General features: G+C 39.6%; 4 protein-coding genes across 7 annotated transcripts in view; all 4 read right to left on the bottom strand.

Moving 5' to 3' along the window:
• LOC137979333 (uncharacterized) overlaps positions 1-1,190 on the bottom strand; it is a 5,602-nt gene extending 4,412 nt beyond the window's left edge. The window contains exon 1 of the mRNA XM_068826568.1: positions 775-1,190. Coding sequence (XP_068682669.1) covers positions 775-1,157 — 383 coding nt within the window. The 5' untranslated portion in view covers positions 1,158-1,190. The remainder of the gene's footprint in view (positions 1-774) is intronic.
• LOC137980420 (protein-cysteine N-palmitoyltransferase HHAT-like) overlaps positions 1-16,437 on the bottom strand; it is a 96,156-nt gene extending 79,719 nt beyond the window's left edge. Inside the window, exons 1-12 of one of the 4 annotated variants that reach the window (XM_068827860.1) lie at positions 16,144-16,427; positions 15,976-16,040; positions 14,237-14,403; positions 13,454-13,518; positions 12,793-12,903; positions 12,412-12,609; positions 11,171-11,401; positions 10,051-10,373; positions 9,202-9,237; positions 7,715-7,916; positions 5,709-5,850; positions 4,234-4,933 (exon numbers count right to left, since the gene is read on the bottom strand). In XM_068827860.1, the coding sequence (XP_068683961.1) occupies positions 4,842-4,933; positions 5,709-5,850; positions 7,715-7,916; positions 9,202-9,237; positions 10,051-10,373; positions 11,171-11,401; positions 12,412-12,609; positions 12,793-12,903; positions 13,454-13,518; positions 14,237-14,399 (1,563 nt within the window). In that variant the 5' untranslated portion in view covers positions 14,400-14,403; positions 15,976-16,040; positions 16,144-16,427 and the 3' untranslated portion in view covers positions 4,234-4,841. Of the gene's footprint in view, positions 1-4,233; positions 4,934-5,708; positions 5,851-7,714; positions 7,917-9,201; positions 9,238-10,050; positions 10,374-11,170; positions 11,402-12,411; positions 12,610-12,792; positions 12,904-13,453; positions 13,519-14,236; positions 14,404-15,975; positions 16,041-16,143 lie in introns of those variants that run through there. The other 3 variants (XM_068827859.1, XM_068827861.1, XM_068827863.1) reach the window with 3 other exon arrangements.
• An 873-nt stretch (positions 16,438-17,310) lies between these two features.
• LOC137980421 (uncharacterized) lies at positions 17,311-19,492 on the bottom strand. The gene has a single exon (XM_068827864.1). It carries the CDS (start codon positions 19,308-19,310, stop codon positions 18,108-18,110), a length of 1,203 nt encoding a protein of 400 aa, XP_068683965.1. The 5' UTR covers positions 19,311-19,492; the 3' UTR covers positions 17,311-18,107.
• Positions 19,493-20,003: 511 nt separating this feature from the next.
• LOC137980422 (dynein axonemal assembly factor 10-like) overlaps positions 20,004-22,500 on the bottom strand; it is a 7,059-nt gene continuing 4,562 nt past the window's right edge. The window contains exons 7-9 of the mRNA XM_068827865.1: positions 20,814-20,911; positions 20,604-20,736; positions 20,004-20,496 (exon numbers count right to left, since the gene is read on the bottom strand). Of these exons, the coding sequence (XP_068683966.1) occupies positions 20,422-20,496; positions 20,604-20,736; positions 20,814-20,911 (306 nt within the window). The 3' untranslated portion in view covers positions 20,004-20,421. The remainder of the gene's footprint in view (positions 20,497-20,603; positions 20,737-20,813; positions 20,912-22,500) is intronic.

Below are 22,500 nucleotides of genomic sequence, written 5' to 3' on the forward strand. Positions count from 1 at the left end.
AATACTGTCAAGTTAAAGCCATACTCGTCTCTTCAAACAAGGAAAAATAGACGGTGTCATTTGAAATATACTTAGGCGCTTTGGGCAGTGATTCATTGCCGCACTGTATGTTGCACTTATTGTCAGGGTTAGAAGTATGATCTTAAGGGTGCGTTTCCTTGGGATGTTCCGAAAAAGGATCATTGACATTGATCCAAGATCACTTGCATCACGGTTCACCGAAAGAACCGATGAATCCACTCTGGGGAATGATTCATCAGTTCCTTTGATCCACCGTGATCCTAGAGCTCCTTTTTCGGATCATCTCAAAGAATCTCGCCCTATTTAATTAACAGATGAGTAAACGGATGGTGACTGGCAAGAATAAAGAACGAGATCGATGGTTGCAAAGTGGACTTCAGTGTCAGCAAAAAAGACGGAGTGCTATTTAATTCTCTTCACCATGTTCATTGGTTCCACGCTAATATATTTCACACTTCAAGAGGTCTTTTGTTTTGAAATTTTGATATAGAGCGCAGTCATTCCGCAAACATTTGACCACATTACCTAAAGTTTTTAGCAACTAGAAGAGGACTGTGGCGGCCACATCAGCACGATGTTATTTTCTCTGTAGTTCAAATTCCAATAAACGGGAGACCTGTGTTTTGTAACTGCCCCTTCAGAGTCCCGGCTCCTGTTTTCAAACGGCGACGTAAAACACATCTTTATCCTTGGGCACATTTCGTTTTTTAATACACAATCGCCAATGAATAAAATCTTTAAATGCTCACTTACCCAATAAAAGATTGATCCAAAACTTGATAGAAGAACATTTCTCGTCCTAGATTATGATATTGCACAAGTCTCTCTCCTGTTGTCTTCTTTATCACGATGGAGTTTTTCTGCACATCGAAGCAAACTGCTAAGGTCTGATTAAACTCGTAACAACCGTTGACTTCATCTTCAGAGCAACTTTTCAGATGAAGCCCTTGATCGGCCAATACACAAGAGTACACGATGCTGGCTACAATAGCGAACCGCGTTGACAAAGCCATCTTAACTGAAGGTTGTACTATCAAAAGGTAGCGCGGCAGATTGGGCTTACGAATACCCCTAGCCGGGATTAAGTAACGGTTTTTAACGATTCGGCGTGTGGTGGGAGTGGCATAAATTAACATTTTTCCGCAAACAAGCTATTATAAACTGTCAAGACGCACAGGAACTCTTTTGGTGATATTATTTCAGTATTCCTTTGACTTTCTTGCACTTTCGAATAAAATAGGGAACTTACATGTATTCAAACGAGATTTTCAGTTGAAGTTGTGCTTCGTTTTGAAATTAGGCACAGTGACTCCACTTATGAACGCTGCCTGTAGTAACTGCATGCGAGTTTCCCTATAATCCCCTGATACAGTGCTGTGACCGACGTGTATCCCGGCAACGAAAGTTTTGACACGCGCTCACTCTTAGAACGAGGTAGTTAAAGGGAGCACCCGAGGAACTGACGGCCAACTTGAGTAAAAAATGGGAAAAGAAATCTATCGCGTGATCCAAGCGAACGAGAAAAAGTGCTAATAATCTTTCCGGTTAACGAAAGATTGACCAAGCCAATTTTTCAAAAACTTCCTGTTGACCAAAGAGGAATTTAGAAATTACAAACGACAATTATAATTAGCACTTTCACATTTGAATGTCTCAACCAGCCAAGAGGTTTACAGAGTCAAGGTTAAGGACCAAAAGAAAAAAAATAGGAAAGAATGACTTTACAAAATACATATTTGTCATAAGAGGATAAAAACGATTTAAAAGCGATTTAATGATGCATATCGACAACAGCCACTTTAAAAAATCTTTTATTTGGTCTTTTATTTTCCTGTTTGCCCAATGAGTGAAACATCACAAAACGAAATTTGTTTCCGGTGTTTGGTCAACTTCCATCATCCGATCAACCAAAAATAAACTTCGCTTTTAAAATGGAACAGCGAAGAATTTTCTTTCTGCAAGTAAAGCCCCTGTTAAAACTTCCATCTTTTGTTACTGTTTCAAACTAAATTAGAGAGACCGCATTCGAGAATAGAATACACTACTGTAGAGAATTGCCGGAATACGAGAGAGAGCAACCGTTTGATTTTCCATCGAGCATGCGCGAAGTACGTCACACCCCACGAGGACCCCACGAGATGTATTTGACATCAATTTTGACATCACTTTGTCTTATTTCGCGGGAAATCGCTACACAGCAGGCTCGCCCAAACGCAGGAAAAAACGCAGCAGTTACGTAGCTGAACGCACGCGCAAGCGCCAAAACAAGTTTACTTACTCGTTTTACCGGTTCAAATTTAATTTATTCATCATTGGCGGTTTTTTTTCAGCCCGCTCCACGGACTGTTGATTTTAGTCTGCGGTTGAAAAATTCTGATCACGTGATAACATTTTTTGTGGCTCTGCGGTTTTGAAAATACCGACCACGTTCCTCCTTATTGCTAAGCGATTTTGAGTGTTCTTTCCCTCTGGTATACGCGCTCCTCGATGTTTCTCCGACGTAGACGTTGTTACATCCAGTACATTTAGTTTCATACGTCACACTTTCTCTATTGCACGGTCCTTTCCCATCTGTCCTACACAATGGCCAGTCTTCTCGATATTCAAACGCGTTATTGGCTTCGACACATGAGATTTCACAGAAAATAGTACTAATGGCGGAGATGTTAGAAATTGATTACAGGGGTGAATGAAATAGAGATGTATTTTTCCGATGGTGACTCGGGGGATACTCGGAAAAAATCCGAGTGCTTCTTTGCAGGAGCTCGAGTCGAACCTACGACAGGCTTCCAATTGCTAGTTTGGATGCTCTATACCACACTGGAGGGAGCTAGGCCATTAAACTAGGTTTTTTCATGAGAACAGAGTTCAATTTCCCACAGGCTTAGTTTGGAAGGGCAACATGGCCGCCGTAATAATGACGTGAAAACCAGGGATTAAGAGACCAGCTTGGGCAGATGTTCATGACAACGGCATCGCACGTAGAATCGCTTTTGAAAAAGACACTACGGTGAAGTGGAGGAAAAAAGAGCCCACATGTCCTACTCCTCGAATTTATCTGAAATTCGACATAGCTAATTTGCTCTGAATTGTGTACACTGTAAGAAAAATTCGGACAGTGTCCCAGGTCTTGTGGTAGCAGAGAAAAAAAAAGGAAGATAAATACCCGTGGTTAGGATTTGAACCCGGAGTCAACTCTATAGGAACCGCGTCACCACTGAAGATCAAGACACTGCTCTCTTAAAATGAGATTTATTTAAGTCTCCCATAGAATATTATTGCTGGAGAGTAATTAGGCCTAAGTTAGATCAATTAGGCATAGGCTTTGATTTTATATTTGTCTAACTTTGTCGTGAAGTTTGGTAACCGACCTTTTGCAGTGTTTAATAACGCATTATCAAATTAATAGTGTTTAAGATATTTTCCATGAGCAGCTAGCGGTGTGGTGGTCAAGCAGTTAGGTGACGGGTGAAATTAATCAACATTCCCAGGTTCGAATCCTAGGTCCATACACTTGAGTTGTCTCTTCAAACAAGTATTACCATTTCCCACAAGTGCTGGGACACAGTGTCCTAAATAGACCTTATTCACGATGTCCGCCATGTTGGATTTGCTATTATCATGCAAATTAGCTACACACTTCTGAGGGGGCAAACAACACAAGTTCGAGAGGTTATAACGAACACCTTAGCCACACAGATGATTTGTTTCACGTTCATTGAATGTTTATCACCTAAGTAGTCAAATGGAATGATTACACAAGTTACTTCGACGTTTTTTTAGTGAAAAATGAGCAGATAACGAAGTAGAAAGTCAAAATGTCAAAGGCAATCAAAAGATATAAAATTATCATAAAAGGGACTTAATTCTAAATTCTAAAATGTACTTTTAGCAATGTTGTTTCAATATTTCGACTGGCCGATTTTCCGCAATTTGCCTTTTTTCCAATGTTTGCCCCCCAGCATAACACATGGCTAATTTGCATGACAATTTGAAAACCGACATGGCGGCTATTGTGAATAAGGCATATTAACAACAATAGTCAATTCAGAGCAAATTAGCAATTAAGCAATAGAGGACGTTTTCCGTGTTTCCATAACCTCAGCTAAACACGAGGGGGAGTTGGGAGAATTCGAGACAGTTATGTAAACCCGAGACGCAGTCGAGGGTTTGCATAACTGTCGACTTTTATAAAATATTTCTCAAAGACAATTCAACAGATGAACTGAGCAAAATGCTGGTTTTTTTACTTCTAGATTGAAAAAGATTTTCTTGATACACGCTCATATTTCCTACCAGCCAATCAAAACGCGCGTCTGATAACACAACCAATCAAAATTCGTGTGATGTCACAGCCGTGTTTCCATACTCTCATCTACACAAAGCTATTGACCAATGAGAGTGCGCGTACTATCCTAATTATTTTATAATTGTGTGTATCATAAATTCGGGATAAAGGATTGGTAGGAAGAACAGTGGACAACGCATGCGCAATCGCGCGGTCGTGGGTTCGAGTCCACTTCATCTGTGGAGTTTTTTTCCAAGATCGTTTGCAACTGCATACTTCAGACAATCAATTTACCAGAATCAAAAGTACTCATATCCTCTGGTTATATACACACGATAAATTACTATATATTTACTACGTTGATCTTTGTTTTTTGTCTTAAAGAAGTCGTCAGAAACAGAACAGACGCTCAATCAGTTGTCTAAAGCTCTTAAAAACTGTTCTGTGTCCAGCGGCTTCGAGTTCAGTAATGAAGAAAGATCTTGAGGTGTTGTGAGTCTCAAAGACTTCATTTAATACCAGCGATACCGTGTCACCATGAAGACATATGCCTGTTTAGCTCCATATTGGTTTGCACAACAAGATACATGGAAAAAAGAAGAAGACCTGCCGATGAAGGCCAACCTACAAATAAAGACAGCTTTAGTAAATAACAGCGAACTATGACTTCTCACTGTCGCTGCGAGACGCCTTAGAGCACCAACGCGGTTGAATTACAAAAAAAAGACCAACACATTCGAACAGTTAAAAAATCCTTTAGAGGAAACATACGCTGCCACAAGAATAAAACCTTCAACCTGCCGATTAGTCTGATCAGTGCTCTACCAATGCGGAACTGCAAAGAAATCGGTGGAGCTAGCGGAAACAGCTATTGCCATGTCTGACCACAGTCTTAGTAAAATCCCTTTGGGTAAGTGATCCAAACAGCTTTACTGTGTTGAAATCCATATCAAACGATATTTATTAGGAAAACCTTGTTATATTTAAATAATCCTCACTTTGTCCAGAACAGGGAGACAATGGGGCTGAAGAGGGCCAGAAAAATGCCAGCGGAGGTTTTTAAAAAAAACGCGGGAAAAAAAACCGCGAGTGCAAGATATAACACGGCCACGTCACAGAAAACGTCAATTAAAATTGCAAGATCATTCGTCATAACTTTAGTTCGTTCAACTAGCCGAACCATACACGGATTCATTTAGGAGCAAAGGCGGTGAAGCTCGGAATGAACCTTCAAATTTGCCGTTGAGTGTTCACGTTTTCCATGTAACTTATGTCTGATCATTTCAAGACTAACGGTGAAAACGTGTACAAAGATACGACGGTATTGCGTAACTACCTTAGACCATCAATTGAAAACAGCTTTTATCACTCAAAAGAAAAAGCATATAACGAAACACACCATCAAAGAACATTCTCTTGATATAAAACCAGACGGGATCTGTTCCACATAAAAACACCAAGTTGCTCAGAATGAGGCAAGAGACGGTCCCAACCCCAAACACGGCGCGCATGCGTCGAGAAGCAGCTGGTGACAGCTTATCCTAAAAAACAAAAACAAACAAACAGCTTGCGTGAAATTTGTGTTGATTTTAGTTTCTTATACTTTCAGGAGCACCGAACTGAGAATTGCGTAAATTGAAATATCTCTTCGGACGGAATGTTGCCTCCGTACAGATTTCGATTTTTTTTGTCTGGTGTTCCCTCAGGCTTTTCTACGTTTGTTGAAAGCAATCAAGTTATTCTAACATCACCTCAACAATTTGCAACCAAGGAAAAATAGTCCCTTATGTTTTTGAAAGAATTATTATTGAGTCCCTCCCAGGAGGAAGAGGGGGGGTGGGGGTGTGGGAGCTCCTTGTTTCCTATAAAAATTGGCTTGTGTTCCCTTGTTCCCGAAATTACTTTCAAACTTAATCTCAACCTTTTGATCCCTAAAATTGTTTATGTTCCCTTGTTCCCTAAGCTATTTTCTGATTGTTCCCACGTTCCCCAGTTCAAATTAGCCATATGCTCTTGTTCCCCCAAACCGCTGAAAGGCACTTATTATTGCAAATTTTTGTACTCGAAAAGACCAGCTTGCATTTTCGGGAAGCAAATAGTTCGTTGGGCAAGTATCTGTTTCAGAAACGAAATTATACTTCCCTTAAAACATTCGGGCACTTCAATTTTCATCACCGAACTCCGTTCAGATCAATTCTAGCTGATAAAAGTACCACTTCAACAATTGATTTCCATTTCAAGGAACTTAGAAATCTCCCTGTTAGCCTCTATGTTGAATTTGCTCGTTGTGTGCTACAAAGATTTGGTCGACGCATTTCATCTTGCGTAAAATTAGTATCCGCGAGGACTGAATCAGTAACTAAAAATTCCCCACTCCCCCAATCCAAACAAAACACTGCGCTCAAGCGCTAGATGGCTTGACGATGGTTTCAATTAGCAGCATTTTAAAAGCTGTCTAATTTTACCCCGGTACTTGGTTATCTTTTTCTTACGAGTTTTCAGTACAGGAAACGTGACGAAACGATAGGCAAGACTTAAAAGGAACCTACACTCCTCAAAAAAGAGAACTTGACCCGTTGGAAATTATGTTTACAGTAAAATTCGTTGCGAAATTTTCAAAGTGAGAGCATGTTCACATGTACCTGAAAAAAAAAAATAATCAAGAAATAAAAAAAATAAAAAAATCGAAATCGTATTTTTTCCACGTTCATATTTCCGGGCGCCGCTATCTTTAACAATCGAGACGGAAATGATTAGTCTGGATTCGAATCTTTCAATCTTTGCTTTCGCTAATACGGAGATTGTGACCATACAGAGGATATTACATGGCCGCGCAGAGATACGAAATTTCATATAAACACCAATGAAATACTAAATGATTTCACGTAAGGCATTGAAAGGCACGATTTTTATATGTAACCATAGCAACAGTGATCTTTTGACGTGTGAAGAAAACATGTTATCTTTACGTGTGAAGATACCATGTTTTCGCGCGAAAGCTCACTTGATATTCCATTGGTGTTTGTATAATATTTAACAATGGAGGTATCCTGCGAAATCGCGCGGAATATCGCCTGATTCTTAGACGACGAGGCCGTAGGCCGAGTTGACTAAAATCAGGCGATATTCCGCAAGATTGAACAGGATAATTGTTTTATTAGTCAGCACATTGATAACAAAGCACAATTTGCTACGTTTATTGCAAAAAAAGCTGGGAAAACTACCATTTTTTCCGCGACACAAAATTACGCATATCGCAGGATGTCTGTTGAGTACGCACGACGAATATTGAGCGCACTATGACCATATTTGGACATTGTCACAATGTGTTGATAAATAAAAGAAGATATTCCTTCAAGGCCGACTTGCTCTCTAAATTTCTTTAACCGCACCACTGTCACTCACCTCCAGTCCTTTTACAAACGGTTTAGCTAAGACAATGCTCGCCATGGACTCTGTAACCACTCCCATCCAGTTTGGAATAAACCACCAGAGCGTGACCACGTCACCTCCATGCCATTGCCATATAAAGGCAAATGTGCATATGGAAGCAAAGAGTTGACGAACAATACCCTTATGGGACCCTCCCATAGGTATATAAATATACCTGAAGTCAAAAAGAAAGAAAAGGGAGCTTAAGGACTAAACTAATTCAAAGGTATTTTTGCGCGGTTTACTGAATATGCGGGAAAAGCAGATCTTAATAAGTGTTATTGAAATCCAAAAAGAAAATAAGAAAATTGAGGGTAACCACGCATTTTTCGAAGATAATTAATAAACAATATTTGTAAAAAGCTTTGAAATACAAAGCAATGTATGGCGTTCTTTTCCAAATTGAAGCTTAATTATCTCTGAAAAATGCATGGTTACCCCCAATTTTTTTTTTTTGGAAAGCAAGAGCACTTGCAAAGTTCTGCTTTCTCCGTATAGTTTTAAGCCGCGCAAAAATATCCTTGTATTGATAAGCACCATCCATAGGAATTTGGAGTATCTCGAGATGCGCAGAACGTATGCGCAATAATAATAGTAGGCACCGTCCTTAAGAAACGACAACAGCGACCGCAACGAGAACGTCACAAATTTGCAAATTTATTGGGCCAAAACAATAGCTTTGCAGGCCCTGCACGTGCGTTTTTCAATTTTGTCCTTTTCTTTGCCGTCGTTAGCAAAACCACAACGCGAAATAACCAAATTTGAGGATTTATGAAGAACGTCCGCACTTGAGGATAAATTTTCATTTTCTCTCCTAAATTCAGCGCCGTTCCGATCAGTGTCATTCTTGAGGAACTACCACACCTTTGTCCTATTACAAAGGTGGAAATAGTTACGAAGTGATTACAATAACGTGAATTTATATTTTGAGATGACGTTCTCGTTGCCGTCGCCGTTGCTTAAGCTCCCAATTGATAAGACGAAAAAAAGGTGTGTTTTTGTCCATAAATACAGGTAAAGCATTCCTAGAAGTCTAAACGGTAATTAATTATTCGCGCTTTGGCTTAAAGCTTGGCTTAGTGTTTACAGACTACAGTTACAGGGACACTTTGTTACATAATGTGTAAGACGCACCCAATTTTTCCGCATTTTTGAACACGTCTGACAATTTTAGCCGGTTGCTATATTTCTGGAAGTCGACACGCTTAACTTTTTTACATTTGCTACTCATAAATTAAGTTTAAATTTGTTACGGGTAGAGTACAGTTTTCAAAAACTTTGTATCAAAAGGGGTGCTAAATACGACCTCTTAAAGAACAATCATAGGCTGACCTCTGAGCACTTCCTCTCTATAATCCCGAGAAACAGTACAATGTAGAACAACCTACATGCAGAACGCCAAACTTGCTTTTTTACATAGCCTTAGGAACGTAAAAATATCAAATGATTTCAAATCAAACCTTATCATCCAAACGTGTAGTCCCCTGTCAAAATATCTGAAAAATAAACAACTAGAATGAAAAGGAAGATAAGTAAAAGAAACCTTTAAACACCTAACCCCGCATGATATCAAAAACTCCGCGCTATAGTTTATGACTAAGGACTTATATATCGCACATATCACAAAGTCTCATGGCGGTTTGCAATTCTAGGACGTCAGCTTGTAAAGACGCCTCTGGCAGCCATTATCGGTCCATATTTGATATCACCTACCCACCTAACAGTAACCCACGCATGTGTATGAAAGGAGGGCAGACCGCAACACCGGGAATCTACCCCCTATTCTTTATGAACAATGCGTGGGTTCTTTAACGCCCGACAGTGTTGTTTAACAGGAAAGTCTAACCATTTGCGGATGTAATTACAAAGGCAACACTTTATCCTCAGTTATTTGAAGACCCTGAGTGTTAAAATGCTATAAATGTAGAAAGGTAACAATTACTGTTTAGGTTTTTCGCTGGGGGTTTTTTTTCACACTGTGCGGAGAGAGTGTTAATAGTGGGAACCTTTGTCAAACTTTTCTGCGTGCGAGACGACCGGGGAAAGGAGAGCCTTTCTGGCCCTGAGGGTCTACAGTTTGCAATGATGAGCGTTCAAGAATTGGAGACACATAATTGAAGTCAAGTGAATTAAAGTCACGTTCATTAATGTTAAGTTATTAGGCAGGTTTTTGTTTGAGTGATGAAAATAATTTCGTTCTTATTTTGATTTTGAATTTACGACGTCCAATAGAAAACTGCCCAATTTGGAAATTTTTTGCACTTTTCCTGAATGGCTTTCAAACGCGGAAGATGGTGAATAAATCTTACTTCCACATATCCGTGAAGAGATACAACGTGCTAACACATCTAGGCGGCAAGGGCACGGCAACTTTATCCATCCGAGCAAACAAACCAGCGCCAAGATAAAACACTTTGTACTTCAGCAAGAAAATCTGAAGCATGGAATACATGACTCCACAGAGTGCCCACTTGGAAAGCGATGTAAATATTCTGGGTTCCTGAGTGAAGGCGGTCGCGTACACAAAGTGGAGAAACCCCTCAAGGAAAATGTACCACCCTATTGTACGAATTGTATCCTTGACGATTGACGCGATTTCCTCACGAGTGAAAGACCTCTGTGGTTGATAAAACTGAAAAGAAACAAACAGAAATAAAGCTCTGTAAGTAGAAATACGAATTACAGGCAATATTTTCCAGGAGATTAAAGTAGAAAGGTTTTGACCGGAAATGTTTGCACTTTTTCCGCTATTATCGCAGGCGCGAATTCCTAATATTGCAAAGCATGCTATGTGGAGGGAACCACGACCGTGTATTATACACATGATTCAGTCTACGTGGAATTAACGCTGGTGCCGGAAAGGAGTTCCACAAAAATAAATTGCAGAGTTTTTTCAGCTTTTCAAGCGGATTTCTGAGATGATAAAAACAAGGGATTAGGACAGGGCCTAGCCTGCGCTCGCAGACGTATTTCCGGTTGTCGCTTCTCTCCGCCCGAAAAGAGAGAAGCGGCAACCGGAGCGCAGGCTAGACAGGGTCCTAAGAAAAGGCACCAAGAGTAACTGCACATATTCACGTTGTTTTAATCTCTTCACGATTATTTGCAACTGTCTAAACAATCCTGAGTGCCGCTTGCCAAACCTCCTTCACATTATTGTTAAGCAGAGGAACTGAAAAGAAGGAGGGCAAAGAATACTTTTCCTCGTTAAACTTTTGTCTCTGTCGCATTCCTGTTGTTTTTCTGTTTCCCTCTCCATTCTACAGCTCTGTATTTTCGGGAGAGAGTATCCGATTTTTCTGCATTTTCTGTTCGTCTATATTCACTAAAGCTAAATAAGATTGAATGCTCCAACAGGTCTCGAACTCGTGACCAAACAATTGCGCTGCAAAACGGTCTACCACTTAGACACTGCCATCTAAAATAACTCACCGTTTTTTGAAAAGTATCAAAAGTGATAACCGGGCCATTAACAAAAACAGGAAGGTAAAAGTTAAAAACGAGAAGGTCCAACAGAGAGTACAGCGAATATTGTTTGTCCTTGAGATTTTCGCGTGCACGCCAACAATATTCCATTCCAAAACTAATGCACCGGAGAACTGACATCATGGCTACGAATGTGGTTAGGTTCTTTATCAGCGGGTCTGTCCTTAATCTGTCCACCTAAGAGGTAAACAGTATACATCACATAAAAATACATAATTATGGTTAAGTGATGTTTCTCGGGCCGGTGATGTTTTTTGCGATGTGTTTTTATTTCCCCGTGGGAATGCCACGCGCGGAGGGGACGACTCGCGAGGAAGTTCCAGAAACTTCATGGGATTTTTGCCACATACAGAAGTTAAATAGGGAAACAAAGGAGGAACTTATTGTAGCTAATGAAAATGCAAAAATTAATGCAAATGATGACAACAATGATAATAATATGCTAATTTGGGGAAAATGCAGATAAAAAAAGAATTAAATCTCTGTTTTTTGATGAGGGGAGAAAATCCACACTATTCAGAGAAAAACTTCAAGAAGTAGAAAAAGGGGGTTCCCCCAGGGGTTTTAAGGAACAAGGGAACATTCCTAATTTGGACTGGGAACTGGAGAACAATGGCAAAACATAGGGATAAAAAAGCTGGGAACAAGGGAGGACCTCAGAAAGGAAGGAACAACATGTTGGTGCAGGGATGGCACAGTGGTGAGAGCACTCGCCTCCCACCAATGTGGTCTGGGTTCAATTCCCAGACTCTGCATCATATGCGGGTTGAGTTTGTTGCTTCTCTACTCTGCACCGAGCTAATGTTTTCTCTGGGTACTCTGGTTTCTCCTCTCCTAAAAAACCAACATTTGACTTGAGTTGCATTAATTGTTAATTTCAGTTTACAGTATCCCAATTAGTGCTTCTGCACTAGAACGACTAGACACTCAAATATAAGTTCCTTTCCTTTCCTTTTCTTTTCGATTGCCCTCACCACTGTATCTGCTGTGGTTCAAATTTGTTCGTGGTTTCAAATTTCTTAAACCAGTTGTTTTCTTTTACTTTCCTTTGTCTAAACGAAAACCAAATTGAACTGGTTTAAAACATTTAAATCACTTCAGGAAATACTTGAACCACAACATAATGATATCAGCCCTGTTTTGCAATCCAGCTTGTTTACGTTACATGAGCGAGCACTGTCTCTTACTTGCCATTCTTTAATTGTGTTTATTTGAAGGGAGAATGAAATTCCGATACAGCAGATCCACAGCATGACAACAGACTTGAAGATCACACAAACTCCGAACACAAGGCAGCAGTGACTGAGCAAGAAAATGAGTGACTTCCATCCCATAGAGAAAACACAAAAAGTCAGCGAGAACAAAAGGCAATAAATGCCCTTGAACTGAAACAAAAACAGTTACAAAAAAAAGGTGCCATAAGTATCTGAACTCTCTATTGGGAAATCTCATAAGCAAGTGTTCTCTTCTCCTTTAAATTTACCTTTGATAAAGATAGCTAAAAGATATTCAAACCGTCAATGGTAATGCTATACATTTGTGCAGGATATATATCTATGTTCTCTTACCTTGGGAAGGAAATGTGAAAAAATAAGTCCACCAAACATGTGAAGCAACATGGCTGGAAGCAATGATGTTAAAGCACTTGTCCAAAACTCCCATTCAAAATCAGTGACATCCTGTAAAATAAGTCCAAATCAAACTAGATATGACTCACTAGATGAGATGGTTTACAAATTAAAATGCAAGAAGCAAACGATGCACATCTATCCCTGCATAAAGGAGGACTTTGCTGATTTTGCTTCAAACATCTTGCCAATCTTGATATAGTGGAGATCTTAACTGCCAGCATAAATCTACAATATTAAATTTTGTCGCATTTGTTGGAACACCCATCCCCATTTTCCCCCACGTTCAATGTTGATTTCACAAATACCTACTAGCAGTTGCTGGATTAAATTCTCACACAACATTGAATTTGGCGTGAGGGGGAAACGAGATAAGCTGTGATGTTGCAACACAATGATTCTAGACCATTCATTAACTGTTCCAACTAAAAGTGTCTGGTATTTGTAAATCAGCCTATGAGGGTGTGGGAGGTAAGGGGGGGGGGGGGGTGGCGAGTGGTGATAACAGTAACTACAGCTCTAGGGAAAGGAGCCTGGAGCAAGGAACTAAACTTGCCGTAAAGTTACCGATATCGATAATGGCATGCAAAATTCTGCCTACCTTCTTCCTCCCAAGAAAGGTCCACCTTTCCTCTAAGAACTCCCCATATATTTCATCCTTATACTCTGCAATTATTTACTTGCAAATTTAGTTTGTCACACACACACAAAAAAGCAATTGTGAGTACTGGGCAAATTTAAAAGTAATTGCCAGTAAATTGAACATAGTACATCCTTTAGCTGCATCTTCTGAAGTTACAAATGAAATAGCCCACTTTCAATACATCAAAATTCAGTCCTTAACAAAAGGCGCCATCTCAAGGCTCTGGGGAATAAATTTATGCAAATCCTTAAATTTATTCCCCAGAGCCTCAAGATGATGCCTTTTGTTTAAGGATGAATTTTAATATACTGAAATTGGTCTATTATAAATTTTCAAGTGTGTGTATTGCAGTCCACACTTTAAAAATCTGAATCAGAATGTTATTACTTTAATATACTCTCCTTCAAAAGCCCCCTCCCCCATCTAAAAGAGAAACCCTTTCAGTGCAATCCTTAATTTTTTTTAGTTTTATCTTCAAAACTTGACCTCTTCTCTTCTCCAAGGGGAGGAGCTTTAGCATTTCTTTCTTAATCATGTGCATTTTTGTTTTTTGCATAAAATTGTCCTAGCTCTCTTCCCTATCTACCACTCCTACAACACCAACTCTGAATTTATGGATACTTGTAAGCAATGTTTGACTTGAGGAGAAAGACAAGAGAATTAAACCCTTTGTAATGCTCCTTAAAATCCTGCAACTGAGGCCTAGATAAAAGAATATGATATTACTGTAGATGTATATACCATAAGAAGCTATCCAGACAGCATACACCGCATAAGACAACAATGGAATCCACACAGCCCAGTACAGTGAAATCTCAAATAAAGGGAGGGGTGCATGCTTCTTGCACTCACTGTTCCTCGACTTGCCGTTGACAGCTTTTTGGTTGAGATTTGAGAGAGACATCTTGCAAAAAAACATAAATGGAAGCCAGAGTAAATTTCAGATGAGAATCAATAAATTTTGGAAAAAAAAAAAAAAAAGATTAATCCATTGACTCCTCCTCCAACTTTAACACCAGGGACCGGTTGCTCGAAGCCTGGTTAGCGCTAACCAATGGTTAAGAGATGTCAAAACCGATAGGTTTCCATGGTATTTAACGCTGGGTAGCACTATCCATGCTTTGAGCAACCTGGGCCAGATGGTGTTACTTATTAACCGGGGGCCTGGCGTGCCTGAGAAGTGAATGGGTTAATGACATATTAAGTAAGTCATGACGTTTTGATGACCAGATGTCATCATAATCAAATGTAAACAAATTAACAAGAGGTTGAGTGTACGTGTTAACAATTTTAATCAAAAAGAAGACTGAACTCAGCAATGACTACCCATGCATCAATACACCATTTTTCAGTTGTTTGCTCAGTGACCTAGCCTATGAATTATGGCTGTGAAGCTGCCAGTGACCTCACTATTTTTATCATGTTTTTGTAAAATTTTCTAAAAATTATTATTAGTCTACATTAACATCACAGAAACACAAAGGTTTGTATCAAAACAGGGTCAACCGGCAGCCTCGCTTCCATTCTTAGGCCAGGTAACTTAGCTAAAACTGTAAGATGGTCTATTCTGGACAGCGCTTCAAATGGTCATTTGCCACAAACTGGTCAAATTGGTAAACTTGAAGCTAGGGCCTTATAAATTCCAGAAATTAAAAGGTCATGTTTAATTCTTAGGCAGAATGCAAATTTTCTTATCAATGACCATTAGAAAAGTCATGAATTCTTTACTTTCATTTAGAAGAAAGACAATTTTGCCTTCAGCAGTGAATTTTCCTTAATGAAATGCAAGAAAATAGGCGAGATTTTCAACGTTACGCAAGGCCAAACAAGGTAAAGTGATTAAACCAGCAAATGTAGACTATGTGCAGCCGTATCCTCCCCCTGAATTAAAAATGGAGCCAACGGTACAATCTATTTTCACCAATCTGTGTTCTCGAAAGAATTGACTAAGGTAATTAAGTGACCAATGAGAAACCATTATCCATTTTCTCCCAAAAGGTCAAGTCATGCAACACAATTTGGGCCAGCTTTTCATAGACTTTCCCTCCTCCTATCTTTCTTTAGGGCGTGGGGGAGGGAGAGAGGGAGGTGGGGGGAGGGAGAGAGAGGGGGGGGGGGGGGGGGTTTAGCTACACATAGGCTTAAGCAAATGATGCTAGGCAATAAATGGACCCAAGAACAGGAGCTGGATGTTACGAATGGCCCTTTTCACGGTTAGTTTTTCTCATTTGCATTACAATGTAGGCTAATGTGGGTCTTCATGTAAAAGGTCTTTATGCCCCAAAACGTGGAACGCATCTACCCCGGCTGGGTCTCCTGGATGCCCCGTGAAGCCACATCCTCGGGCGAGACAATGAATCACTGTAACTTCTTTTCCATTTACCCCGCAATTAAAAAATTCATGTGGTGCTTTCTCCGACCACAGGATTTAAAAAAGAATTCCATGCTTGAGTAACTGACACAAACGAAGGCAGTAATACCTCTTGCTTCGTCAACTAATCATGGAATACCAGCTGGTTCAACGAGTTTAGTAGCTTACAGTAATCTAACAGACAAAAAAGAAAATATTTTACCTTGTAACAATAACAACAATTATCAAACCTTGGAATGGCAACGCAAAATCAATTTTTTTCTGTGTCGTTACTTACTTTAATTCATCAACGTCTCTTCACATACTTATTCCGTTTCTGCTAGATAGTTCACACGAGCCGATTTTCATAGTAAAATGACTTTGTCTTTGCGGGCAAAACACCAGCTGAAACATTCAATCAACTTCCGGTAACAGCTGTTCAAACTTGAGACGACTGTTCACTGATCAGCGGAGTTAAAATCACAGGGACCTTGGCCATTTTATAGACCATTTTACGTCCTATGCATTTTTGGACCATGAAGGGGCAATTTCGGAAAGGAACTTTTAAGTGTCTACTCGTTCTAGCGCTGGAGCACTAATTTGGAGATATGTCCAGGTTTGACCCTAATTTAGATGCAAGCGGATTTCAATAAGCGTCACGAAGTGTCCCCTTGCTCTTCTAGCCAATTTCAACATCACTTGTGTCTCAGAATACAGACAATTTATGTCACAAAGTGTCCCCCAAATGCTGCTCTTTAAGTAAAGATTAACTGCTGCATTTACCCAAAGCTAAAAATAACGCTAACCTTTACCCTTACCTTATTGTTGAAAATAGGTAGCAAATGCTTAGACTTAAAGGGACACTTTGTGTGGGATGTCAAAATTGGGCATGCATCTAATTAGGGTCAAACCTGGACATAAGTGAAAACCAGAGAAAAACCTCTCGATGCTGAGAAGAGAACCAACAAAAAACCCACGCGACACTGAGTCTGGAAATCGAACCCAGGCCACATTGGTGGGAGACGAGTGCTCTCACCACTGCGCCATCCATGCACCCCACAATCAAAGTCCCATCAAAATTCTCATAACAACATAAACTTGGAGCCCTGTTATCTGGGAAATGGGATTTCAGAGAGGGATTCCTTTTGCAAAATTTCTACTGAAATACGGAATTTTACGGTTAACCTCAAACAAATGGTTATAGTTCAAAGGCATCCTCAAGGAAATATCGACAGTTAGCCAGGGAAGAAGAGCTTTTACATCCTCTGAAGCTGTATTTATTCCAATCAATCCTATAGTTTTTCATGCTACTTCCTCCATTTTGATCTCCTTTTTTTGCATTCACAAGTACCTTTATATTCCCTTCTCCTTGAAAACACCTGCCACAGAGGTGGCAGACAACTTGGCCCTGAAAGCCACTACTCTTACTTCAAAACAGTTTCCCATATGTCGCAAAGTAATCGGCTACAATCATGGGATTTTTTATTACAGAACTTCCCTAAAACATTAAGCCATGCTTTCTAAATAAGGCTTTTTCAACACCCATTAAAAATTCTGTTTTTTTGAAATGGAACTGAAATGACATTCACAAATAGCTAATTCCCTTTCACGTTAACATTCAATTTGTCGTTAACACACAATGTTCTCTATGAAGGCAATTTAATATAATTAATATTATTCCAATTATATTTCCTACACTCACCTAATTGGAAGGTTCTTGTCCATATGTTTTTTTCATTTTAATTACTTGCCACATAGAAAAAAATTAATATACAAATAAATACAAAGAAAGAAGAGAAGATAAGAAAGAAATTAAAGATTACATTGGTGGTAAGGAGGCCCAAAAGAAACTACTAAGCTTATATATTTCCACTATCCTGGGTGCCAAAGGTCTTCTTCTCTTTCATACATGCACTCGTACAGCCGACAATTCGGAAAGTGTGCCACGACAAAACCTATGGTACCCAGGGTAGATTTTCACTTTCACATCCTGAGTTTCAATAGGATTGGTATGATTCCTGGTTTTCCTTTAAGAAGACTTCACACAGATACTACACTCCTCTAATTCTGCAATAAATTATTCTTAAATAAATAACTCAATCAGAAACAGGATAGATTAAAAGTCAGTTTCTGTGTTTTTACATCTGAATCGTCATTTTAACTTTGTCTGCTTTTAATTAAGCATGCATTCCTATTGTAAATGCTTTTTACGACTCTCCAGACAAACGGAAATCTTTCTGCAGCAGCTATATATATATCCTTTTACCAGCTTCCTCCGCGACCACCACCACCACTGCTTCGTCCTCCACCAAAGCTTGCCCCACTACCAAAGCTCCCACCACCAGGCGTGGATGAGCGGACAAAGATGGGATCTGAGACGAAACTACCGGTGAAGCTGCTATTGCCCCACCGATTCACCAAGGAGGTAGTGATGAGTGATGGGTGCTGGAGACTCAGCATCAATAGTCGAAACTGCAACTCAGGGATGAAATCGTGAGTAAACGGGCGGTGACAGCTGGTTGCATCCTCGTCGTTACGCTGCTCAGTAGACTGTCGACAGATAGGGCAAGTGGAATGATCACGAAGCCACGCAGTCAAGCAAGGTTCGCAGTACTTGTGGCCACAAGCCAACAGCTTTGTTTGGGTCTCAGGCCGAAACGCTTCCAAGCAAATGGGACAAGATTGGCTTTCATATGACTTCTTGGACTGTTTCGCTCGATCACGTTCGTCTTCTATTCGTTGAAGTTTGCGGGTGCATTTTGTACGCTCCAGGTCTTCTTTATGGCCAGTATAGAGCCCTATACCGACAGCCAGGACAATAATAACACAGAACAAGATAAGACCATAGTTAATAGAGCTTTTCAGGACTTTACCACTGAAAACTTCGCCCATTCTCGCTACAGCCAGCTCCAGGGATTTGTCGTAATCTTTTTCTCTCAAATACGGTTTCATCTCCTCGACAATCAAGTCGATCTGGTCATCTGTCAGCACCTTCGTAGCACCTCTACCTGTGGACAAATAAACTTGGCGATCATCAATCGAAAGAAGAAGCAAGGCGCCATCATCGCATCCGGAATGTCCAACACCCCAGCTGTCATGCAAGTATTTGGCAAACTTCTCGGCTGTTTCAGCGACGGATTCACCTGAAATGCTACGCATTCTGTTTAAAATAGCCACACCGATTTGAAAACCAGGATCATCATCACCGCTGCAACCTGAATTTGTGTTTCTGCGCACAGAGTACAAAAGTTCTTCGATCTTGTTGGCGGTTTCGTAACTCAGGACGATGTGTGGATCGCAAATCCATGAGACCTTTCCTCGACGCCCGCAAGCTTCAAGATCTAGTGTTGGGTTTGGAAACTCTTCTTTCGTCCACTCTTCGTTGCTTTGAACTTGTTGGAGCTGGAAAAGAGCCACCCAAACCACGAGAAAACTGATTTTCCTGCCGATTTTCGTTACCTTCATGTTCAACTGCTGCTGACCTTTGCAAACGGTAGGCGCATGTGTAGGCGACTCTTACGCAAGCAGGTGCGTTCACAGTGAAATTTAATGTGAAATTTAGCGATTATTTATGATCTAGTAGACTAGTGGCTGCAATTTGTTTAATTACTGGGTTGCCATATGGCAATCCAGTCGGAAAACGAGTTAAATTTAGTCGCTTCTTTTTTCCGTGTCGGGAAAATTATTTCCTGTCACTCCCCCGCTAAGTGGTGTCTTTGTACTCAACTCTGCACAGTCTTCGGTAACAATTGGAAATTTCACAAATTCTTCTTATATTTATTTCGTGTTCAACTCTACACAGTCTTCAGATAAAAAAATAATTGGAAAGGTGACAGCCAAGAATTATTTGAAAGAAAGCTTGTTGTCTATTTTGTGCTTCAATATTCAAGGTAAAGGTTCTTCTGGGGAAGGGTTTGATCCTGAAATTGTATTTTGTTGCATATGGCAAATTGACACGGCTGGGTTTCTTGTTTTCATGCATGCAATGAAACAGGAAGGGTTTTTTGCCCCTAATAGCAAATATGTTGTTTGGAACAATTCAGTTTTCGGAGTCTGCAGTTTATTCTGTGCTTTTAATTCCCCAAAAAATTTTGGTGCAAATTGTGTTGACTGCCAGAGAGAAATCAACTACAAATTAAGACAGCAAGCATGACATAATCAAGATGCAGAAGAAAAGTAAAGAATTTATTGCCTGATCTGAAACAAGTTAATTAACGTTGTAGCCATTATATATAATATTTATGCTTGTGCCTTTTGTAACTTTCCATGAAAAGTGTTGTACTTAAATTGTCAAACGTTACACCAAAGGTGTAACGTTTTGGCCTTGCATTAATTTTACCTCAGTTTAGTTTGTCAGTTTCTCAAAAGAATTATCAAACCATTTTGAGGATTCGAGACATGACATGGTAACAGTGTACTGTCCATTGAAAATCAAACTACCGGTAATGTCCTCAAAAAGTGCATACAACAATGCTGAAACTTCTCTTTTAGTTTAAGAAGGTCCTTAAAAATATCTGTGATATGTACAAAGTAATGTACAGCAGCATTATGTACATATAAATTAAGAGAGACATCACTACACACTCTTGAGTTTCGTTACAATAATAACTCTTAGACTCTGGTCAAGCGAAGTACACACACAGAGACCTTCCTGAAAAAAAAATTAAATGGAAAAAATATCAGCATTTTACAAAATAATATGTCACACATTTTTATTGCCACCTCAGGCTTTGTAATATGCAAAATTCACTGACTGACCTTGTCAGGGCTCCAATCAAATGATGTGATTGGCTGCGTTGACAAATTAGCATTTTGTAACAATGAAACTGAACCAATGACTCCCATATCTAAATCCTTTGCATCTTTCTTGACTCTCTTGTCAGGGTAAGAGCTTTAAGCAAGGAAAAGAAAAAATAAAAAAAAGGAAGACGAAAATTGAAATTAACAGAACATGTATCTAGTACTTACTATTTCCAGAGATTTAAGGATCCAGACCCACCACATGTCATGAATACTTCGCGATTTTGAGGCAAGTGTCTGACGCACCAAATGGTTGACTTGTGAGCCTGAAATGGAGAAACAACCAAGGTGATCTAGTGACGTAATTCGGAGGACTGGGGAGAAAACTTTTAACGCCGTATCCCACAACTGCGTGCGGCCGTATTTTCGAATTCAACGTGGCAGAGGCAAGGTTAGATCTTGTCGGGTCTACTTGAATGTTCATTCAGTAACAGGAAATGTGGTAGACACATAATGATCTGTTGAGTTTTGGCGATGGCAATACTGCAGGGAGTTTGGAAATAACACCTAAGGCTGCGCATGGTTGCGGGATACGGCATTAAAATTTTTCTTCCCAGTCGTTCAAATTAAGTCACCAGAGTACCTGGAAGAGAGTAACAGTCTGTGGTTAAAGCAAACAATCATTACAAAGCAACTCAAGATGTTTTGTCAAGACATGAGCAAATGCTGGACAGAAATAGACTGTATGCATAATTAGCAGTCAATTAACTCTTTTACTTTAACAACATTTAGAACTCTGGAACAACATCCACAGTTACTATACGTTACTTTCACCAAATGCTTCCACATTCTCTCTGATCATTTTCTTAAATGCATGTTGAGTTATTATACAAATCAGTTCTGATGCTATTTTTTGCTTAATTATGAAACATTCTCCTTGGGCCATTTACTTGTCAATGAGGTACTTTAAGGAAGGTGTCTACTAATTAAAAGGTATTTTTGCCCTGATTTATGATTATGCAGGAAAGGTAGATCCTGAAAAGATTAGTGTTATTGAAATCCAAAAAGAAAATTGGGGGGTCACCATGCATTTTTCAAAGATAATTCATAAACAACATTTGTAAAAAGCTCTAAAATACTAAGCAATGTATGGCGTTGTTTCTAAGCAATGTATGGCGTTGTTTCTCAAATTGAAGCTCAATTATCTCTAAAGAATGCATAGTTGGTTAGTTAGTTAGTCGACCACAGTCAAGCAATTCTTCACAACTTCTCGCCACTCTTCTCTGTCATTCATGCGGGCAGGCAAATCTTCTAACTGGATGTTCAGGTCTCTAGTGATGCTGTCCAAGATTCAAGCTAAATGGTCTTCTTCCTCTGTTAGGACATTGGAGTCTCAAGAAGCAGAACGTCGAAGGAATGCATGGTTACCCCCAATTTTCCTTTTGGATACCAAGAGTACTTACGAAGATCTACTTTCTCTCAGCATAGTTTTAAACTGCATTAGTAAGCATCACTGATAGGAAACCCGAGTATCTGGAGATGTGCAGTAGGCACCGTCCTTAAATAAGAATGCCACAAATGCTATGTACAGTTTGCGTAATCAATAATAATTTCTTTCCATTATCCTGGCTATTATACCACTTTCATAAAATAATGCTGACCACCTTAACATTCTTTTGCATTAATTTTATGTTAATTAGACTTACTTCTGGCCTCATTTTGCAACAAATATTCCCTTGAAATTTGCTTGTCGTAGTGAAGTAGAAAGGCAAACAATATCTAGGTGCTTTTACCCTTTCAATTCCTGAGAGCGAGATTTTACTCTGTCTGACGCCACACGATTTTAGTGGTCAATGGGAGCTGCTTCAGGGATGAGTAAGTCAATGAATTACCCAACGAACATAGGTCTGCAATT

The sequence above is a fragment of the Montipora foliosa genome, chromosome 12, assembly GCF_036669935.1.
Source record: "Montipora foliosa isolate CH-2021 chromosome 12, ASM3666993v2, whole genome shotgun sequence".
NCBI classification, from domain to species: domain Eukaryota; kingdom Metazoa; phylum Cnidaria; class Anthozoa; order Scleractinia; family Acroporidae; genus Montipora; species Montipora foliosa.

Coding starts and splice junctions, on each gene's coding strand:
- LOC137980421 (XM_068827864.1), bottom strand. CDS start 19,310: ATGAAGGTAACGAAAATCGGCAGGAAAATCAGTTTTCTCGTGGTTTGG.